Source organism: Lepidochelys kempii, chromosome 1 (assembly GCF_965140265.1).
Source record: "Lepidochelys kempii isolate rLepKem1 chromosome 1, rLepKem1.hap2, whole genome shotgun sequence".
Lineage (NCBI taxonomy): Eukaryota > Metazoa > Chordata > Testudines > Cheloniidae > Lepidochelys > Lepidochelys kempii.
This window is the reverse complement of record NC_133256.1, coordinates 131,933,712-131,955,359: the sequence shown is the minus strand read 5'-3', so window position 1 is coordinate 131,955,359 and position 21,648 is coordinate 131,933,712. Positions and strand designations below refer to the sequence as shown.

Here is a 21,648-nt window from a genome sequence, read left to right as displayed (position 1 = left end):
GCTGGCTAGAAGACTCCATCCAATCCTGCTGGCTGAAGACCTGGCCTCAGTAATATCTACTTTTGTTACTTCCAAATGGATTTCAGCAATGCAATATTCCTGGCACACAACCATAAGTGCTCAGTATAGAACACAGCAAAACATCTCTTCAGTATCATGGGCCACCATGAACTCATCCAACCAGTCCTCTGCTCACTACACTACATTCCCATTGAATACTGATTTATGTTCACAATCTCTAGTCTTACCCTCAATGCGCTCATGGGCTCAGCTTACTTAAAAAAAAAAAAAAAAAACCCCAATCTGTCTGTAGCTCCAGAACGTGAACCACCGCAAACCTCATCACCTTCCCTTCCAAGTGCAAGGTGCAATTCTTCAGCCTTGCCTTCACTAATAGGCAGACATGGCACAGTGTATATGCGTATATACATAAAAATATGGAAAAATAAAATAAAATTAATAAAAAATGCCAGAAAACATGCAATTTTTTCCCTGTGGGGAAGAAGAGATAAAGAAGGAGAAAAGACACACATGATGTTTGTTATAGCACTTCATGCCCTCTGGAAGGCTCTCCTATACCATGGTGCAGGGCCTGAATAGAATAGAATAGAATCCTATTGAGCTATAAAATTTAAATCAGGATTTTGATTTATAAAAGACACACATTAAATCATATAGAATCACCATGTACCATGAAAATTAACAAGAGAGACAGTTTATTGCAAAACTGGTGTAATATGAGATCAGAATCAGTCATATGGTTTCCAAACAGTTGCCATTACTCCCGATTGCAGCCCACTCTCAGCGGAAATGGGGGGAAGCAGAGTCCTATATAGCCAACGAGTCCTGGCTGATTTTTAATTCTTGACTCGCCCCAGGCCTACGAGAAGATATTTTAATTAGAGCTCCCCGGAAACCACACATTTTTTCCTGTGGAAAATTTGGATTTCACAGAAACCATTTTATAAGAGGAAAATATTTCAGTTGAAAAATGTGGACCAGCTTTAATTCTTAATTAACTCTGCACTAGTAATAAAAAGCTTAGAGACAGGACCACACATCCATGTGCCTCCCTGTGAACAAACCAGCCTTGTTGCTGTTTAGCAGCATCATCAAAAAGTATAATTCTCAGCTTTTTATACCAATTTCAGATGGTGTCTGATGTCTCTACCTTTAAATTAACGGGTCTGATCCTTTCCTGTTTGCAGCTTGCTGGTCACTGATGTTGGGGTCACATTAGTGCAACAGGCCTGAAATCCAGCATTGTAACTTGCTGTACACTCACTGCATGACAACATAAGGTACAAGACAGACAAGGGTCTGGCCCAGTGTATCTAATTTGTATTTTCAAGTTCTCACAAGGGAATTTAGGGAGTTGGGGATGGACGGCACCTTAAAAATAGTTAGAAAGAAAATTATATAAACTGCAAACTTCGTACATTTTCTAAAAAGTACCAACTCTTGGCCTTTATATCTTTTGTCAACTCTCTAACAGCTGGTGTATTTTGCCCTTCTGACCCTACCATATAGTGTATCTTTTGTATCTGCCGGAGGAAGTGACAGGCTGGAGGTAAAACGAAGATTTAAAGGGACACTGTCACAGTTGTTGGCTTAATTATCCTGTAAATGACTTAACCATTGTCTCATATTGAAGTTATTACTTTGAGGATTCCTTCCTCCTGATTTTTTAAGGGGTAGGGAAGAGAAGGAGTAGTGGGGGGGCTATTGAGTTGATGCTATACAAAAAAGCAGATTCCCTTGAACTACTTGATCGTCTTTTACAGTTAGATGAGCCAGGTACCTTATAGTTTGAGGTATGTGCACTTGCCTATTTTTGATCATTGCAAAACTAGTCTGAATTCACAAATAGGGTTCCCAGGCATCTGGTTTTCGACAGGAACACCCAGTCGAAAAGAGACCCTGGCGGCTCTGGTCGGTGGCACAGCGGGGGCCCGGAGCTAAGGCAGGCTCCCTGCCTGTCCTAGCTCTGCACAGCTCCCAGAAGTGGCTGCTAAATCCTTGCGACAACTAGATGCATGGGTGCCTAGGGAGGCTCTGTGCAATGCCCCCACTGCCAGTGCCAACTTCACAGCTCCCATTGGCCAGGAGCTGTGACCAATGGGAGCTGCGGGGGTGGTGCCTGCAGGCACGAGGCAGCGCAGAGCCACCCTGGCCACCCATGCGCCTCCAGGCTGCAGGGACCTGGCAGCCACTTCCTGGGAGCCATTGTAAGTGCTACCAGGACCCTGCACCTCCCATACCCCAACCCCTTGCCCCAGCCCAGAGTCCCCTCCTACACCCAAACTCCCTCCTGGAGCCTGCAGACACACCCCAACACCATGCCCCAGCCCAGAACCCCATCCTGCACCCAAACCCCTCATCCCCAGCCCCACCCTAAAGCCTGCACCGCCAGCCAGAGTCTGAACCCTCTCCAGCACTCCGAACCCCTTGGCCCCAGCCGGGAGCCCCCTCCCAAACCTCTTATTTCTGGCCCCGCCTGGAGCCTGTACACCCATCCCAGAGTCCATCCCTCGCCCTGCACTCCAGCCTACTGCCCCAGCCCAGAGCCCCCTCCCGCACCCCAAACCCCTCATCCCCAGCCCCACCCCAGAGCCCACACCCGCAGCCACAGTCCTCACTCATCTCCCACACCCCAACTCCCTGCCCCAGCCTGGTGAAAGTGAGTGGGGCAGAGAGCGAGCGACGGAGGGAGGGGAAATGGAGCGAGTGGCGGCAGGCCTTCAGAGAAGGCGCGGGGCCTTGGGGAAGGAGCGGGGCAGGGGTGTTCGGCTTTGTGTGATTAGAAAGTTGGCAATCCTATTCACAAACCATTTAAACCACCCACCTCTCAGTCATGCAGTTAAAAACAAACATACTTGTAACTTAAGGGAAGGCTGCAATATGTATTATAGCTAGAAAACCGGGCTCTAGAATTATTCTCTCATCTGCTCCTCAACACCCCCTCCCTATGCAGACCATGAATCCGACAACTTTTGAGTCTATGGCACTCTGTTAAACCTACAATGATGAAGTGGATTCCAAAGTAGGCACAAAGAGTTTTTCCATCCCTTCTGCTTAACATATATAACATGACGCCAACTATCAGTTTTGGAGGAGGGGAGATGGGAAATTAAATTATAGACTGACACCTGATGGGAACAAGTAATTTAATTTTAGGTCTAATTTTACTTAGGGATAGATCCACAAAAGGATAAATTGAGAGGCAAGGCTCTGAGAAATTAGGTATTACAAAGTTCAGCATTGCAGCACTTACTTCCCTTTGTAAATCTAGGCTTTAGGTAGTATCCTTTTAAGTAGAGCAGCTTAAAATGTAAAGAGTACATGGTTTACAGAGCAATTTTTGCTTCATGAAAAAGTCCCTGTAAGCAGGAGAGGCTGTCACCAAAATAACTGTTATTTTTTATTTATAAATTTTATTTTCCAAAGAACTCAGGAGCTTCCCCTCCTCCAATCATCTGAAAAATCATACCACTGATCTTTCAGGTCACCAAGGTCTGCAAGATTTAAATGCTTACAAATTAGAACAACTATGATGCGATAACAGAAACTAACACAGTGTGGCACCAGCACTTTGCACGTTGTTGTGTAGTGGTTGGGGTTCACAGATATCTCTGGACTTTTACTGCTGAGAGTGACAAGAGATTTGGTTGGAGACTAGAAATGCTACTGACCATGGTCTGATATGACTTTCACCAATTTGAAACTGGTTTAACTCCAACGGCTTTAACAGAGTTACTTCAGATTTACCTCAGCATAACTGAGTGAGGAATTAAACCCCAGAGGTTGGCCGAAGGTATGTTGTAGTGGGGAGGTTGCTTGGTTCTCAGAAAGGGTAGAAACAGCCTTCCACATCCTTTGGAGTAAACATTCAGTTTTGTTCTTATTTACCTATTCGTACATGCTTCACAGTATCACTCTAATACCCTTTACGTTCCCATTAAAATCTATATTGTACTCTTTACTCACTTATTGCAAGAATCAGTTCCCGTCTCTGTGCAAAACCAATGAGACGCTCCGAGTCTTTGGAAACCACCACCGGAAAACCGTTGTAATCGGTCTCTTTGATTAATGTCTCCACATCTTCCACTGTCATACTATCCTGTGTTAGAACAGAGAGTGGAGGCTCACCACGCCTAGGCCTCATGACATCTGTTGCTAGTGTTCGGTGTGTGAACTCGTCCTTAGCATCCAGAAATGGGTAACCATTCAAGTGGATGTGTGCCTCGTAGATCCCTTCTTTCCCAAAGGCATCTGCTACCCACTTGCTGGTCACAGCTGCAGCCATTAGAGGTACAATATACTCCAAGCCTCCGGTTAACTCAAACATAATAACCACCAGGGAGACAGTCATTCTGGTAACTCCACCTGCCAAGAAAAAGATCATTCAGGTTCCCCCCTAAAAAAAAAACAACAACAAAAATCTATAAATGTACCAACTCTTTGGACTTTCTAGTATCTTATATGCATAAAGGCATGAAATTATTCAAACCCCTCACTGTCTGTCGTTCACTGAAATTACAGGTTTCCATTTCATCTGCTGTAATTTTGAACAGAAAAGGTAACAGTGACACGCTCAACCCAAGTTTATTAGCATGTGAAAAGCAGATAATTACGGACTCTGGTACCTGCATGCTTGGAGATTACCTTAATTAAATAATCTGGCACAACAGTAAAGCACACACACGTCTGAACTATATTTGATACATGACATACCAAAACTCAATGGATTGGGGTCAATCTAAATGCCTAGGCCCATATTTCTGGGAAAATCAGTGCTAAAGTGTAGGCATAACTATTGCAGACATGTTTAATTTCATTATTGACTTCTTCATTTATATAAAATTGATCATATTGAAGGTTTAATTTGAAAACATACTTGATTAAGGATTACACTCTTAAAGAAAAAGAAGCATTAAGGGAACTGTATTAAATGTAGCCCGCTCCTTGATCAACCCCTGGAAATTGCTTGTCATAATGTAAGCAGCTTCCATGAAATGTGTTCTTCTAGCTTGGTTGTGATGCCTTCTGTGCATAAATCAGTTCTAGCATCAACATTCTCCACTGTAGTTTCTTTGTGCCATTTTATAATCAGTTTACTGCTGCAGTTTACATTACAGGATATAAAGAATCATATAATCACAGTATAACGATTGTATGTGTTTCTCCAGGTAATATGTCCGAAAAATAATTGTGAGAATTTGATATTCTTAGATCTCCAAATACAGTGCCATTGTTTAGATTAGAGAAATAAGAAAATAGGTTATTAAAAATTTGTTTTTATGTAATGGCATGGGTAATGCTATGCAGTTACAATTATTACATAGCTAACTGTGGCTGTAAAAACAGAATAGGATTGCCTGCTAATGGATGCACAGTAAAGAACTTTTCTTTAATATAAAGGAAAAATGTCTGCACTGATAAATTCTGTTTTGGAATGCTAAAGAAAAGCATAAAAAAGGACAACTGAGGCTGGTTTACTATTTCTGACATTAGGTTCCTACCATGACTGGTCTCACAAATCATCCTACTTATCTGCCAGTGCTCCTCTGGATGCAGCTTTCATTGGAAGCCTAGTCAATTACACTAAGGCCTGGTCTACACTTAAAATTTGTGGGCATAGCTATGAACATAGGGGTGTGAAAAATCATACCCTAACTAACATATCCATGCCAGCAAAAGCCTGAGTGCTAGACGCAGTTATACTGACACAGGAGTCCTTTTGCCAGAATAGCTTATTTCGTTCGGAGCGCTGGTATAAGCTATATCGGCAAAAGCACTCTTTTGCTTGTACAAGATACAGCTACATGAGAAGGTTTCGTTGTAGACAAGGCCTAATTTTGTGAGATATGTCCATTACTGCATAGTCCAAATACCAAGCAGCACTGGAAATTATGTAAGATACAGGTCAAATAAAAAATGAAAGAAGAAATAACATGCTTGGAGTTGATGTTTTCACATTTCATTTCCATGTACAACTTGGCATTTGATGTATGAGATTTAGTTTATATCAATGGCCTTGCTTTAACAATTAGCATTTAGGACTGAATGGCAGTCCAATTGAAGTCAATAGCAAAATTCACGTTGAATTCAAAGGAACCAGGCTTTGACCTATACTCAGGGATGAAAGACTGAATATAGCCTGTGTGACTGGTAATGGGATACAGACCTTTCACGTCCAGATCAATGATTTCAATTTGGGCAAAATTGGTAGTGATCAAAGATTGTTTTCCTTGGCTTAACAGTAGAATATTTTAAATCAGTGGGTAATTCCAGTTCAATTAGGGTGGAAATCACAGCCATCACAAATGAGCAAGCCTCTTGGGAGGGATACCATTTTCCTGCTCTTTATAAAAAAAACCCTCATGTTCTTTTTATAACTCTCCCCCCACCCACCCCTCTATGGTTTGCAATTGACATCCTTTTTGGCAGATTCGACAGAGAGGACCAAGTTTAACTGGGCAGGGACAACTAGCTACCCCTCTCCTCTAGACCATGTTTACGGTGGAGCAACGTAAGGAAGAGTTTAGTGTTACTGCCTGTGCTGTGCCCGGTGGAACAATTTGTTCCCAGGATTGTCAGAGCGGCAATCTCACCTGCTTCCACGAGCCTGAAATTCTCTTAACAATTTAAAAAACCCCACAGTATGTCTGGAAAACATCTTGTAGCACACACACACACAAACAATAAAGACCGCCGCTTACTGTACCGAGACATGCTGCAGCTCCCACCATAGCATAAAGCCCTGGAGTGACACAGTCTGCTCCTGGTCTACACCAGTTCCTGAAGATGATCCAGTCATGATGATGGTAGGCCAGCTGCTCTACTCCAATTCCAACCATTCTACCAGCCATGGCTCCCACAGCCATGCTGGGAATAAAGAGGCCTGAAGGGATCTTAAATGAAAACAGACAAGTGACTGTTTTGACCAAAAGGTCTCCACTATGCATGTAAGAAATATGGTACCAGAGTACCAACATCCCTTATCGGAGCCAGTGCCAGACCCCACAACTCTCTGGAAGTCTCAGTGGATCTTCTCCTTGGTCTGAGATGGTCCTCTGCAAATACTGGAACTATACAGGAACTTAAAAAGTGATATATAATTTAAATACATGCATATCTATTTTACCTAATCCTAGTTCCTGAATTCACACCAACTTTATTTCTCAATATTGGTATGAGCAATCTTCTTTTTTAAATTCAAAATTTGCACATTGCATAGTTTTAATTTCTCCTCTTCTGAAGGCGTAGCTTTTGTGTGTGTCATAAGCAGGGCTTTGGAGCTGTGCTCTGGCTCCACTCCAGCTCCAGGCAAAACCTGCAGCTCCACTGCCCTGGAGCTGCTCCGCGCTCCAGCTCCAGGCTCCGCTCCAAAGCTGGATCTTCAGTTCAAGCTTATTTTGCAAGATAGACTTAAACGGTTGTTGCTTAGCATATAGCACTAATACCATATTAAAGTCAGTGGCTCATTAGAACTTGATTCATTCTGCTATGGACAGGTCCTAAATTAGACGTTGAGAAAACAGCAGTTGGTTAGGTTAGCAAAATAATCAAACTGTTGGGTTTATTTCAATAGTTTCACTTTTTGGAATAAAACCATGAATTTATTTATGTGAATGCGAGCTACTAGTTTGTACAGACAAATGTATGTTTACAAATGGACTCCACCAACAACCATATAGCTACAACTTGCCTCTTCCCACTTTGTGTAGTTTGGGCTTGGATAAAATGGAATCTGGACCACAAAACCCCTATTTGTTTGGGGTGGAGGGGTGTTAAACCAAAATAACCCTTGCTTGATGTAGGTTCACCTTCAGACAGCACTTTTTTTCTTTTAGCCATTTGGTCTGATGTACTGAACTCTATTTCCCCTTTCTTTCTAAAAAGCAAAACTTGACAAACACAATGAAGGGAAAAAATAAAACAAATCAATAAAACCTGCACGGATGGAATCTTACAGCTGAGCTTTTATTTCAAATGTTGCATATTTGCATAATCTTGTGATCTTTTAAATTAATAAATAGTCAGTAAATTCAAACGTATGGTTCCCACAATCAGTGCAACTTGGCTACACTGCACTGTATTAAGACAAGAATATACAGCAATATAAAATACTCCATATTTCCAAGGGAGCTGAATTTCATTTGAAGTGGGAATCATGCTTTATTGACTTACTGGCAATAGTGAATGTAAATGCTCAATAACAATACTGTATCTTTTTTTTTAAACCAAGAAAAATCAAAGAAACCTAGCAGATACAACAAGGGGGCTCAATCCAATACGGTCTTCTTTGTATCCAATGCAAGTTGATGAGAAGCAGGGGAAGTGAGACATACAAAAACAGATAGCATGCTACAGCTAAATTGAGTTACTCTGTATATTACTACAAAATACAAACGCTGAATGAAAGACCATGAGAAGGTTCTGTGATAGCATCTTACAATTCACCCTGATACCAGGAGTGTCTGTGGAACTCTTGCTAATTTCTGAATCTTTAGATGAATCTGTTGCCATCAAAGCAGAATCCTAATTAAGCCCTAATTTTCTATTGCCTTGTGCTTCAGAATTTGCATGTTCTCACACACATCCCTGGTATTATGCCAGACGTATGTAACCTGAACATGACACTCTAAGCTCTGATATTAACCTGGTCTTGTCATGCAAAAGTCTAGCTTCAACACACAATATGGATTGCAGCAATGAACTTTACACACCCTCCAACTTACCTTCATGCCAAAAGTAAATATTGTGATAATAATTTTAAAAATCAGAGCCAGGGCCAGCTGCCACATTGCAGTGTAGACTCCAAAGCCAGCAGGTCTGTCAGGGATGTCATCTACGGGCCTGGTCATGTTTGGGTCATTAATATAGTCACAGAGTTGTGAGGACTCCAGAGCGCCACAGTCATTGAAAAGCTCAGAGATCAGCTCACTGGTGCTCCTCCGAGTGTATGGATTAGGATAGGCGATGATGGCAGTGATAGCAGTTACCACAATGACCTCTAGGACCGGATACTTCCCAAGCCTGGTTGTTTTGCGCCTCCGGCACCATGCAATGTTGCAACGGATAAAGAGCGTCCCCCACAGACCTCCAAAGACCCCAAGCAGAATGAATGGGAAAAGTTCAGCCATATACCAGGGGGTGTGGTACTCCACATAAAAAAGAACCAGTCGGCTGTTTCCAAACGGATTGATGGACCTCAGAGTAAAGGCAGCCACAAGAGCAGCAAAAAATGACCTCCAGAGGGTTTTCAGGGGAAAATAATAACTAACCTAAAACAAACAGAAACAGTGAATGCTTAACTGAGTGGGAGGTAAGGTGTTTTGATTTAGTTACTCTCTTTTTTGTTGCACCACAGGCCCTACTGCAGAGGTGGGCAAAGTACAGCCCACAGGCCACATCTGGCCTGCGGAACCATCCTGCCCAGCCCTTGAGCTCCCAGTCCCTCCCCTGTTGTCCCCCTTCCCCTGCAGCCTCAGCTTGCCATGCTGCGAGCTCCTGCCAGGCAGCACTGCAGTGTGGCTGGCTCCGGCCATGCGGCACAGCTGCCAGTCTTGCTGCTCGGAGTGGCATAGTAAGGGGGCGGGGAGTGGGGGGTTGGATAAGGGGCAGGAGGTCCCGGGGGGCAGTCAGGGGACAAGGAGCAGGGGGCAGTTAGATGGGGTAGAGGTTCGGGGGGGGGGCGGTCAGGGGACAGGGAACGGGGGGGGCTTGGATAGGGGTTCTGAGGGGGGCAGTCAGGGGGCAGGAAGTGGGAGGGGGTGGATAGGGGGTGAGGGCCAGGCTGTTTGGGGAGGCACAGCCTTCCTTACCTGGCCCTTCCTACAGTTTCGGAACTTTGCTGTGGCCCTCAGGCCAAAAAGTTTGCCTACCCCTGCCCTACTGCATTCCCTCTGTTGGTAATTGTGACTTTACATACATGGGTGTGTCTGTGACCAGAACATGGTCACACATCTGTAAGGAAAGGCATTTTCAGACTTGAGGAGGAAATTGCGAACAATGGAAAATGAACATCAGATGAATCATAAAGGAAGCTGTTGAACTGTGATGTTTTAAATGGACACACTGGAGTTATGATCTCTAGACATGCTGTAGTAAGTTTCTGTAATCTTTTGTTAGAATGCTCAAGGCATACACCTTTTCTGTATGGGGTCAAATGCTGAACACACACACAGCACAATCACACCTTTGGTTATCTCCAGGAGACTATTACTCCTCTTCTGCCAACATTATGCTAATCTACAGGGTAACTTCTCATTGGTAACAATTACAGATTATATATGCTTATATATGGCATAACAATATTGGGAAAATAAAAAGGATTCGTAAGGAAGGAATCAAGAGAAAGTATTGTTACTGATGCAAATGAATTCTGGATTCGTAAGGAAGGAATCAAGGGAAAGTATTGTTACTGATGCAAATGAATTCTGCAAACATATATCATGAAAGTGAAACACAGCTGATTCACTGGTAGCTCTTACCTCTTCCAGGCTAAAAAGTACACCACCAATTGGAGCACCAAAAGCCACAGAGACTCCTGCAGCAGCTGCAGCTGAAAGCACCTGCAACACAAAGATTTGCATACAAGGCATGAGCCCTTTGAGTTGTTGTCATTTCGTTCCCCTTAAATATAGTCAATCTGAGTCCAAGCTCACCTCTCTCCTCTTTCCTTCATTCTTGCTGTACTTTGAGAAGAGGCTGCTGAAGAAGTTACCACAGCAACAAGCCACATGCACTAAAGGACCTTCTTTGCCGAGGCTGAGGCCCGAAGACACCACGAGAACCAAGGTGACTGTTTTGATTAAGAGTGTCCACTTCCCCAGGTAGCCCCTAATAATGAAACCACTCAGGATGGTTTTTATCTGGAAGGCAGGAAGAATAGGTTGAAGAACTAAATAAACTTCTGCAACTTCAATTTTGCAAAAATGACTTAACAACTATAGTAGACAAATCATTGCTTGAAAGAAGCCACTGATGCACTCAGCGAAAGATTAAGACAACTCTTCTACAGTGATATCGTACTAGTGGTTAACATGAGTAGTGGGTAGACATGGCAACAATTTTACAAGCTAGTTAATGTGGGTGGACCCTGCCTGTGTGAAGTCAATGGGACGCTGCCCATGTGGATTGGCTTGCAGGATCAGGGCTTAAATGAGATGCAAATGAGTGTGACCAAAAAAACAAAATAATTATAGTGTGGGGCAGATTCCATAAACATTATATTTTTTGTTATTTCCAAAAATCCCATCACAGAAAAATATTACAGTGCCATGAGACTGAACCTTGCAGAGGTCTTGGTTTTAACAAGTTTCTCTCAATTTTTTTTAAATATGGATCAAATCTTGCCATATTTAAACAGACAAAGTCAACAGGCAGAAATCTGATTTGGAATTTGCCTCTAAAACATGTCTAAACTGAAGGTAACTCTAGCATACACCCATCACTTGTCACCATTCTTAGCAGTGATTTTTATTTTTCTACATCCTGTTCCAGCAATCCAGTCCAGGGGGACTAGACATGGCATCTGAGTTCCTTTAGTGACTGCACTGTAAAAGGAATTGACTGAGCGTGTGCAAGCAACAGCCAATTTAATGTGTCTTGTAGCCCTTTGAGAGGGAAGGAACTATGATTTACTATATGTTTGTACAGTGCCTACATCGCAAGAACGCATGACCTGGTTAGCTTATAGCCATTAAAGCAATATACATGTAAAATAATAATAGAAAATCCTTTACAAAATTATAGCACGAGTTGAGACCATCATGATTTTAAAAGTGAGATCAACTAAGCTGTGTCAGTTTAAGTATACACTATGCCAAGCTCCAGTTTACACGGATTGATACTCCCCCGCTTCCTTTTTTCCTTTGTATTCTTCCCCAAAGATATAAAGCAATAAATCAATCTCTAAGCAAGTTTTCTAAAAGTACACTCAAACCAGTCTTGAAATAAGGTTTTTGGCTTTGGTGTTTGTTGATTTTTAAACGTCTCAAAATTTTGCAAATTCAAAGTTTTTCATCCAAAAGTGGCCTTTTTTGACTTCTGACTTCATTATCAGAATTTTTATCCAAAATGTTATCAAAACCAGTAGACATTTTCATTTATTAAAATCCAGGTTTTCTGTAAGTGAAAATGTTTGATAATATTTTTATTTAAAAAATTAAAAAGTTACAACAAAAATTGAAAAAATAAAATAAAAAATAGCTTCATATTGACACCTGAGCAACGGAAACAATGTCAATATTTCAGGAGGGTTTTGCAATTATTTTTTCCAACCAGTTCCAGATTTTTGGTTAATCAGTTTTAGATTTCTTGGGTTGCTCTCCTAGGGGTGACGAAAGGAGCAAACAGATCTGTACAATGAATTAAATTTGAAGGACAAGGATCAGACTTTCAAAGACTGAAGCTTAAATTTAGACTCCACAATCCATATGGAGGCTCTTAATAATACCCAGCTGTTATTTAGCCTTCCCCCCCCATTTTTTTTTCTTTTAGCGTCTGACATGTTTTATTAAAGTATTAAGTAACCTGTAGCTCTTCTTGATTTCAAGGTCACTAATTTAAGAACCCAAAGATGGATTTAGGGCCAAATTTTCAAAAGTGACTGGTGACTTTGGTTGCCTGAATTTTGGGCACCCAGCTTGACACACCTGGTTTTCAGAAAATCAGATCCTTTAAAGGAATTCCAAATGGTGGGCCCCCAAAAATTGAGGAGCTCAAACTCACTAGTTACTTTGGAAAGCTTGGTCTTGAATCTTCCTCCCTTCCCTTTTTTTTGCGCCCCCACCCCTTAAATCTTGGCCTAAATTTTTATCTTCTCCCTTATAACTGGAACATGTAATTGTATCTGGTGGACTTCCAGGCAAATATTCATGTGTAACCCACTGATGAGTATGCACTATGGCTCCCCCTCTGTGTCCAATCCACAGAGAATATGAATTGTTACAGCCCAGTTAGGGAGCCTTGGATCTTTAACTCAGGTTCTAGCAGTTCATGCTTTTAGCTCTGGAAGTGTCCAGTTCAGTCCTTGGGTTGTTGACCAAAACAGCAGCCATTGCGTATGCCTTTGAGTGGAGTCTAAGATGAAGAATTTAGACAGGAAACATGAACACAGCTTAGGCAAAAGGCATAATATAAAGACATGTCAGGTGAAAAAAAATATTAAAATGCCTTGCTTCTGCTTGTTCATATGCCAAAGGCATAGCTATATAATGGCACAGGTCTAGAACATGAAATGACTTTTCAGGTTTTAAATATGCATCCATCTGGAAGAAACTCACCTCTGGAATCCCAGAACCACAGGCGTAAGGAGCAAACACCCTGACCAGGGAGACTGCCAGGAAAGCAAAAGATAGAGCCCACATAATGTACAGAAAATAGTTTAGAATGTAAGCACTTGCACCCTGGAAAAACAACAGCAAAAACACTGTTAGACAAATGCAATGAAATAACCTTATGTTCTTATTAGGATTTGGAGTGGGGTGGAGCAGGTTCTGTTCAATTACTGCAACACTAGTGGTATGATTGAAGCTGCTTCTGCCTCAGTAAGTGTGAATGTTTGCACATTTTTGTGCTCCGCAAAGATACATAGATGCAGCATCTTAGTTTATTTAAACCAATCTACATGGTGTCTTTTGGAAGCTTCTCACGCACTATACAAAATACCAAACTAAACACTTAAACAGTTGAAAGAAAAGCTGAGCACATATACACAGTCCAAACAACATCAAGCAAACCTAGCACCGGGGCAAACCCAGTTACAGCCAGAGAAAAAATACCCCAAAGGAGGGATTTGCAATGTACTTTAAAGTCAGCCAACGAGAGACGGCGGTGGGCCTCTCTGGGGACGCTGGCTGAGATTTTCAAAGTCGGGGATTTAGCAACACTTCTCCATTAATTTTAATAGAAGGGGCAAGACCAGTATCACCCCGGCTAATTGTAATGATCAGGCAGGAACATAGGATGCGAAGTGATCAGTCCAGTTCTGAGGGTTTAGATTATGAAGAGGCTCTCCATACTAACTCTGATACCTTACATTATATTCTTTGGTGTATTAACAGCCAGTGCACTTCACAGAAGATGGGTATAACTGAATTCCTCACTCCTATCTGAAGGTATAAGGTACAGGACACATTCTGCAGTGGTTGCGGCCTCCAAAGCAATTTGAAAGGATGCCCAATTATGAATGTATTACAGTCGTTTACCCTGGATATGACAAAAGCATAAGCAATCATGCTGAGGCCTGTACTCAAGATAAAGAGATGGGCTTTCCCGACAGGATGCAGATGGTAATGGTAATAGCCACTCTAAATCACTGTTGTAACTACGGAGTGAGCAGTCAGTGGTTACCTCCAAGTTCCACACCCATCTCTAGTGATGCCATTCTCCCTGGAATGGACATACAAAAACTGCCCAAGTTTTCCTCAAGACACTCTTCCCTACCCACAAGCATGACCTTGACCTTTTCGGGGTTGAGTTACCATTGGATGTGTCCCCTCCAAATAATAAAGCCACTTAGACAGTCCAATAGCCAAAAAAGAGCTCATAATGGACTGATCCAATCGGAGGCATGGAGCTGTGATTTATCAGTCTAAAGATGACAATATGATGCACACCTTTGAAGGTTCTCCCTCCACTGCCTGATGGTCCAGAACAGAGACAAGGGAAGCCTCAGTGAAGACTAGTAGTGTCCATAACCTGTATTTGAAGTACTGAGAGTGCTTTTTCAGATGGCAGAGAATTAAGAGGACACCATGCTGTATGTGTGACCATCAAGGAAGTCTGTGTCAACTACTCCTATTCTGTTCCAGTTCTCAATGCTAAAAACCCTATTTTCCAATCTTATGAATGACAAAGCAGGCAAGGTCAATGTGATGGTCCCCGTTTGCCAAACATGCCATAACAATAACTAACTCTAGCATATCCCTAGATATTTCTATCCGAATACGATATCAATGAGTGGCCTTACTGATAACAGCAGAAGAGCAGAGTGTTATCAACCCCCATGACCCAAGACTTAAGTAATAAATTCCATACTTATCAAGGACACCCATCCATAGTCATAGTGGAGTTTTATTGTTCCAGCTGAAGAATGTTTATTTCATTTCCCCATGAATGTCTTCTCCCTAGTGCTTTCAACTAGAGACTCAATGGTAATATTCACTATTCCCTTAGAGCAGTGGTTCTCAACCAGCCATCCGGGACCACAAAGGCAGCTGCAAACAGGTTTCAGGGGGTCTGCTAAGCAGGGCTGGCATTAGATTTGCTGGGGCCCAGGGCAGAAAGCTGAAGCCCAGAGGCCCAAGCCCCTCCACCCTGAGCTGGAGCTGAAGCCTGAGCAACTTAGCTTCATGAGGCCTCCTGTGGCGTGGGGCTCCGGGGAGTTGCCCTGATTGCTACCCCCTAATGCTTGTCCTTGCTTTTATATATAGAAAAACAGTTGTTGGGACACAAGGAGGCCATGGAGATTTTTAATAGGACAGTGGGGGGCCTCAGAAAGAAAAATGTTAACCCCTGCCTTAGAGGACAGTCTGAGTTTGCAGTCCCAGGGCTACATTCTGATCTCAGCTACACTAGTGTGAATCTGCAGCAGTTCCAGCTCATCTGGTGAGAATTTGGCTCTAAAACATTGAGCTAAAGCAGCTATTTTGCTTCTTAATTCAATTAAGCTGCACCATATTCATTTCTTTTGACAGACTCCTTTTTCAAATCTCAGATGTAAAGACTGCAGATCTGTTTTAGGTATTTGCTACAGACACACATACTACATCATACTGGGTCAGACTACTGGGATCCCACTTTTTTTGCACAACTACGTCCCTAGGGATAACATTCATCCTCACATTCTCCAAACATTTGACATATGAACATAAGAATGGCCATACGGGGTCAGGCCAAAGGTCCATCTAGCCCAGTATCCTGTCTTCCGACAGTGGCCAATGCCTGGTGCCCCAGAGGGAATGAACAGAACAGGTAATCATCTAGTGATCCATCCCCTGTCGCCCATTCCCAGCTTCTGGCAAACAGAGACTAGGGACACCATTCCTGTCCATCCTGGCTAATAGCCATTGATGGACCTATCCTCCATGAACTAGACACGTGGTCACAGGCAAGATTGAGTTCTTTTTTGAACACTTATAGTCATAAACTTTTGGAACTTTAAATAACAGTTTCTAAAGATTAATAGTCTTTCAGAAGGGAAGTACTAGTGACTCAGCCACACTTTAGCTGCCATCACCAAGACCCTGATTCAGGAAGGCACTTACTCACATGCTTACATATAAGCCTACGGGTCTACTGTTGGAGTCAACACTCTAGGCCAAAACAGATGGCTCCAGTGTATTACCTGAGGCAAGTTTAGTCTCCACAAGGAAGATGGCGCGTATCCTACTTTTACAGCATCCTCTGCTGGCTGTTTTAAGGAATGGCACTGGAATAGGATAGTGGTTCTCAACCTGGGGTATGTGTATCTTTGGGGTATGCAGAGGTCTTCCAAGGGGTACATCAACTAATCTAAATATTTGCCTAGTTTTACAACAGGCTACATAAAAAACACTAGCAAAGTCAGTACAAACTAAAATTTCATACAGTGACTTGTTTATACTGCTCTATTTACTGTACACTGAAATGTATATACAATATTTATATTCCAATTGATTTATAATAATATGATAAAAATAAGGAAGTAAGCAATCTTTCAGTAATAGTGTGCTGTGACACTTTTGTATTTTTATGTCTGATTTTGTAAGCAAGCAGTTTTTAAGTGAGGTTTTTAAGTGAACTTGGGGGTACGCAATACAAATCAGACTCCTGAAAGGGGTACAGTAATCTGGAAAGGTTGAAAGCCACTGGAATAGAAGAAGGAAAGAGCACAGGGTTGAATGGATGGCCAACACAGGTAACCTGTATAATGAGGAGTCGGGAAGAAAACATGATCTGATGCATAGACTGATTTATTTTCATGTTTTCTCTAAATCAAATCTGCTTTTTGGGGGGGAGGTTTCATAGAAATACTATAATTAAAAGAATACTGACAGATCCCATAGGATGTGTCAGAATTCATAGTGGCAACATATTTAAGGGGCTGAAAGGAGCCATGATGCCCAAAACCACAGGGAAGAAATGATCTAGGGCTCCAAAATGTCAAATTCAGTTAGACATGATAAGCAGAGCCACAGCTGTGCATAAAATAGAAGAGTCTGAACATATTACATCTGGGAAAAATCCTCCAAGAACTTTTTATGTAAAATGTTCTGTGAACTGTTCCCTCTGCACACTCAAGGCAACCAGTTCTTTTCACTGTGCTTGTGTCTGTTGTTTGGATGTCTTCTGCAAGGTGTAGTAATTTATGAATGGGAACAAAAATCTCTCTGTGTACTGACTGTAATTAAATCAATCTTGATTGTTCTTAGAAATTCTACAAGGCTTTGAGAAGCCTGCAGAGTTTGTACAGAGGTAGGACTGACTTTCTGATGTATGTGTGTACATTTCCTGTGGGGCCCTGGTGCCTGATTGGGGTCTCTAGATGCTACCATAATATAACAATATTAATACAGTTAGATCTACTGACTGTAGAAGTCAGTGAGACAGGGGAAGACTGCAGATCTTAGAAGCTCTGTTGGTCTGGGGGAGTCGCCAGAATCAAGTCAAACTAATAGTTATTTTCACTGTAATCCTTAAGGATCAGAAACCTAGCTTGAATATGGTGAAAATATTAACTACGTGTGAACTAAAACACCCATCCAGCTGTTATGCTTAATGCAACGCTCCTTCCTCCCCACCTCTTCTCCATCCAGGGATTTCTAATAATCTACAACTTCACTCCAGTTCAGCAATTTATCCTGGGACAATGTTTATTTAATGTTACTAAGAAACAACTAGTACTTGTGGCACCTCAGAAACTAACAAATTTATTTAGTTATTTATTTAGTCCCTAAGGTGCCACAAGTCCTCCTTTTCTTTTTTGCGAATACAGACCAACACGGCTGCTACTCTGAAACCTAAGAAACAACTATCAGTCTATAAATACTGACTAAGACAGTTGAAATGCCATGCAAATTGCATTGCATTGTGTATCACCCACTGTACAGGAGAGATTCTTGCTTGGTATCAAACAGCGCGGCATGTACACACAAGTGCCAGTGAAGTCAATGAGACATCCCCTCTGGAAAATTAGGCCATGCGTGTCCACAGACAGTGCAGTCCAGCTAAAACTAAAACAGCAGCTTTGGGGTTACTGTTAAGAATGACCAACCTGTTGTTGTACAGCAACGACAGGGTTCTTAGAGACTGTATGGAGTTCCAGGTTAAAATTGCACTGCCAAATTAAAGTGAAGGTTGTGGCGTTCTCCCTAGTGGAGTCAAACCTTCTGTTTATTCCGCTAAATCCCTTAAACCAAAGATGACTTATCCAGAAGCCCGTAACAGCACATCCAAAACACTTTTTTCCTGAATGGATGAGATTGCAGCAAGCATCAGATGTTTTTTTAAAAATGGCTGGTGGAAGATACTCCCATACTCTGTTCTCCACAGAGAAAGAGAGAGATTGGAGAAAGTTTTTTGAGCCGAAACTAATCAGGTCAAATTTGTTAATAGTTTCAGGTTGACCACAACCGCATTTTTTAGCAAATAAATAACTTGTCTGAAAATTTTCACCCAGATCTAGTTATGAGGTAATTCTTTTATTCTAGTAAGGATACAAATAAGAGATTTCCCCATTCTCGCAGACTTTGTCTCTGCAGCACACACACGAGACCTGGGGCTTATAACAGGCTAAGCAGAAAATGTTTGTGGGAACCCCTGGTAACAATATTGGCAGTTCATAACTCTACCTCGGGGGTTGGGGGACAGACTGTTTGAAGAGAATATCACAGAGTAGTGGGTGGGGGGGAAAGAATAATCTGGGAATGGTTAGTATTTCCCAGTCTACAGCCTAAGCAGGTCTTGCATACCTCAGACCGGTTTACCAGAAGCTCGGACCATTTCTGCCACAGGGGACATTTGTCCCGGTCATCAAATGTGGTTTCATTAGATGTCCAGCAGCACTGCTCATGGCTGTACCAGAATGCAGATAAGCAGACACCCTCTTTCAGATCTGTCATCCAGTCTACAGCTAAATCTATAACTCCAGCTAACGTGCCTTAAAAAAAGATCAGGAAATAAAAAATAAAGTTAAGTGGAACACATATTCATCTAATTATATTGAAACAAAACACATGATCTGAAGGACCAGTTACAATCGGAGCATAAAAATGGGCCAAATAATTAGACTGAACAGCTGTGAGTTAGTAGGGAGGAACTGAGCTTCTCCAAAAATGTCCTCTCTTCTTCTACATTTTACTGTGCAATGCTTCTTTTGAACACCATAATTCTCATCTTGGCTCTGCCCCTGATAAAATGGGACATCACATTCCAAATACAGACACAAGCCGCAATCCTGCAAGCTGATCCATGTCAGCATGCCATTTGACTGCTGGCATACCAGTGAAGTTAATGGGACTTCACACATGCAGAGAAATCAATGTATACATATCAGACTGCAGGATCAGGGAAATTGTTCCACATGGTAGATGAGAGGAGGGGCATATGTGTGCACGCACAGACACACGCATTTCTGTTGGTCCCAGTACACAGATCTTTAAATGAGCAATTTAAGTAATACAAATAATGTAAGGCCCAATCCTGATTTACTGAATTTTATGATAGTTTAGTCATTAAGATCAATGGGACTACCATTTAAACATTGATGTAGATACCTAATAGTAATTCAAGCCTGAGAATAAAAATGTCCTTAAAATACTTTCTTTATGAACTTCATCCTTCATTGCCAGAGCCAGCTTTTTCAAATAATTATACAGAGCAACAGTGACATCCAGTGGCCAAACAATGCTTGAGTATATACCCTATGCTGTGGATTCCCAGAGAAGATCTTGACCTTCCTGTACAATTCCTAATCAAATATCATAATCTGCCATAGCTCTAGTATTGTGAAAACACAGAAGTCACCTTAGCACCTGTGCATTTGACTGTGCATAAGACTGTGAAAGCCTGTCCACTGGTGTACAGTAGAAGCTCAAAGTTACGAACACCAGAGTTACGAACTGCCTGGTCAACCACACCCCTCATTTGGAGCCGGAAGGATTCAATCAAGCAATAGCAGAGACGGAGGTGTGGGGGGGAAGCAAACACATTACAGTACAGTGTTAAACATACTAAAAAAATAAAGGGAAAGTTTAAAAAAAGATTTGACAAGGTAAGGAAACTGTTTCCATGTATGTTTCATTTAAATTAAGATGGTTCAAAGCAGCATTTTTCTTCTGCATAGTAAAGTTTCAAAGCTGTATTAAGTCAATATTTAGTTGTAAACTTTTTGAGAGAAGAACCATAATGTTTTATTCAGAGTTATGAACAACCTCCATTCCCGAGCTGTTCATATCTCTGAAGATCTATTTTGGACTTATTCTACACTGATGTCTCCAGATGCTGTCATTGACAAACTATTAAAATTGTATTCAAAAGTTAAATTAGAAACAAACTCTTTAAAGACAACTGAAAGGTTCTGCAATAACTTCATAAGTACATCACATTTATTGTCACATCGGCAAGAGGGATAATACTTGTCACCACTATAAGGCATATGACAACAATGAAGGATTTCATGTGATATGGGAAGAATCTGTCTCCAAACTGAAGGGGAACACAGATATGCCAATGAGAGGTATGTGAGATCATTAGGGAAGCAAAGGGGAAAGCTGGTGTAGCAATCCAAGTTTTTGCTTTTGTAAAGAGTTAGGTTTTGTTTGTTTGTTTTGGTTTTTTTTGTGGCTTGTCATTTCTAGTTGCTCAAGTTTCTATAGAAACAGTGGGCCATATTCTGAGTTGGTGTAAATCACCATAACGCTACTGACCTCAATGTGCCTAGCTAAGTGAGTTTCTCTGTAAGCTCTATGATTTTCTGAAAAACCTCCTACTGATCAGAATCTCTAACTGGTTCAAGGAAACACAAGACCTGGGATTGGCCCAAGGAAACCTCTGCCTTGTCCAAAATGTGCAGAGTTCAGTCCCTCTCTCATCCTCTGATGGACCTCCATATTTATCGACACTTCCCAAGCTTCGCTTAAGGTACATCTACCCTGCACCCTGCTTTTGGCAGCATGTCGAGTACATACACTATGCACACACCCCAGCATGGGTATAAACAGCAGTGTAGACTAAGGCACCGCTGCCTCCCCCCGCCCCCCAGAGCCTTTCACTGATACATGTAGCTACACATCTCAGTGTGGATGCAGCCTGCTTTTTCACTGAGGCATGTAGTTACACGTACCCTACATGCTGCTGCCTGTGATGTGCAGTATAGACAGATCCTTAGTGAAGCCTTCCACCATGCCCTGTCAGGTAAATCAATACTCATGTCACTTCACAGGTGAAGTAAATAAGGACTATATCGGGGTGGCCAAACTTACTGGCCCTCCAAGCCGCATACGACAAGCTTCAGAAGTTCAAGAGCCGGGGCACACCTGCCTCAGGAGGTACTTGATGACCCCCAGCAGGTGCATCCTGCAGGGCTGAAGCCCCAAGACCCTCCTCCCTGCCGGGCAAAAGCCCCTACCCCACCACCCCGCTGCAAGGCAGAGG

At 42.1% G+C, this 21,648-nt stretch overlaps 1 protein-coding gene across 1 annotated transcript in view; it reads right to left on the bottom strand.

Moving 5' to 3' along the window:
* Positions 1-21,648, bottom strand: part of CLCN4 (chloride voltage-gated channel 4) — a 56,708-nt gene that overhangs the window by 8,035 nt on the left and 27,025 nt on the right. The window contains exons 4-10 of the mRNA XM_073354691.1: positions 18,966-19,153; positions 13,296-13,418; positions 10,674-10,880; positions 10,500-10,580; positions 8,745-9,290; positions 6,728-6,914; positions 3,988-4,386 (exon numbers count right to left, since the gene is read on the bottom strand). Coding sequence (XP_073210792.1) covers positions 3,988-4,386; positions 6,728-6,914; positions 8,745-9,290; positions 10,500-10,580; positions 10,674-10,880; positions 13,296-13,418; positions 18,966-19,153 — 1,731 coding nt within the window. The remainder of the gene's footprint in view (positions 1-3,987; positions 4,387-6,727; positions 6,915-8,744; positions 9,291-10,499; positions 10,581-10,673; positions 10,881-13,295; positions 13,419-18,965; positions 19,154-21,648) is intronic.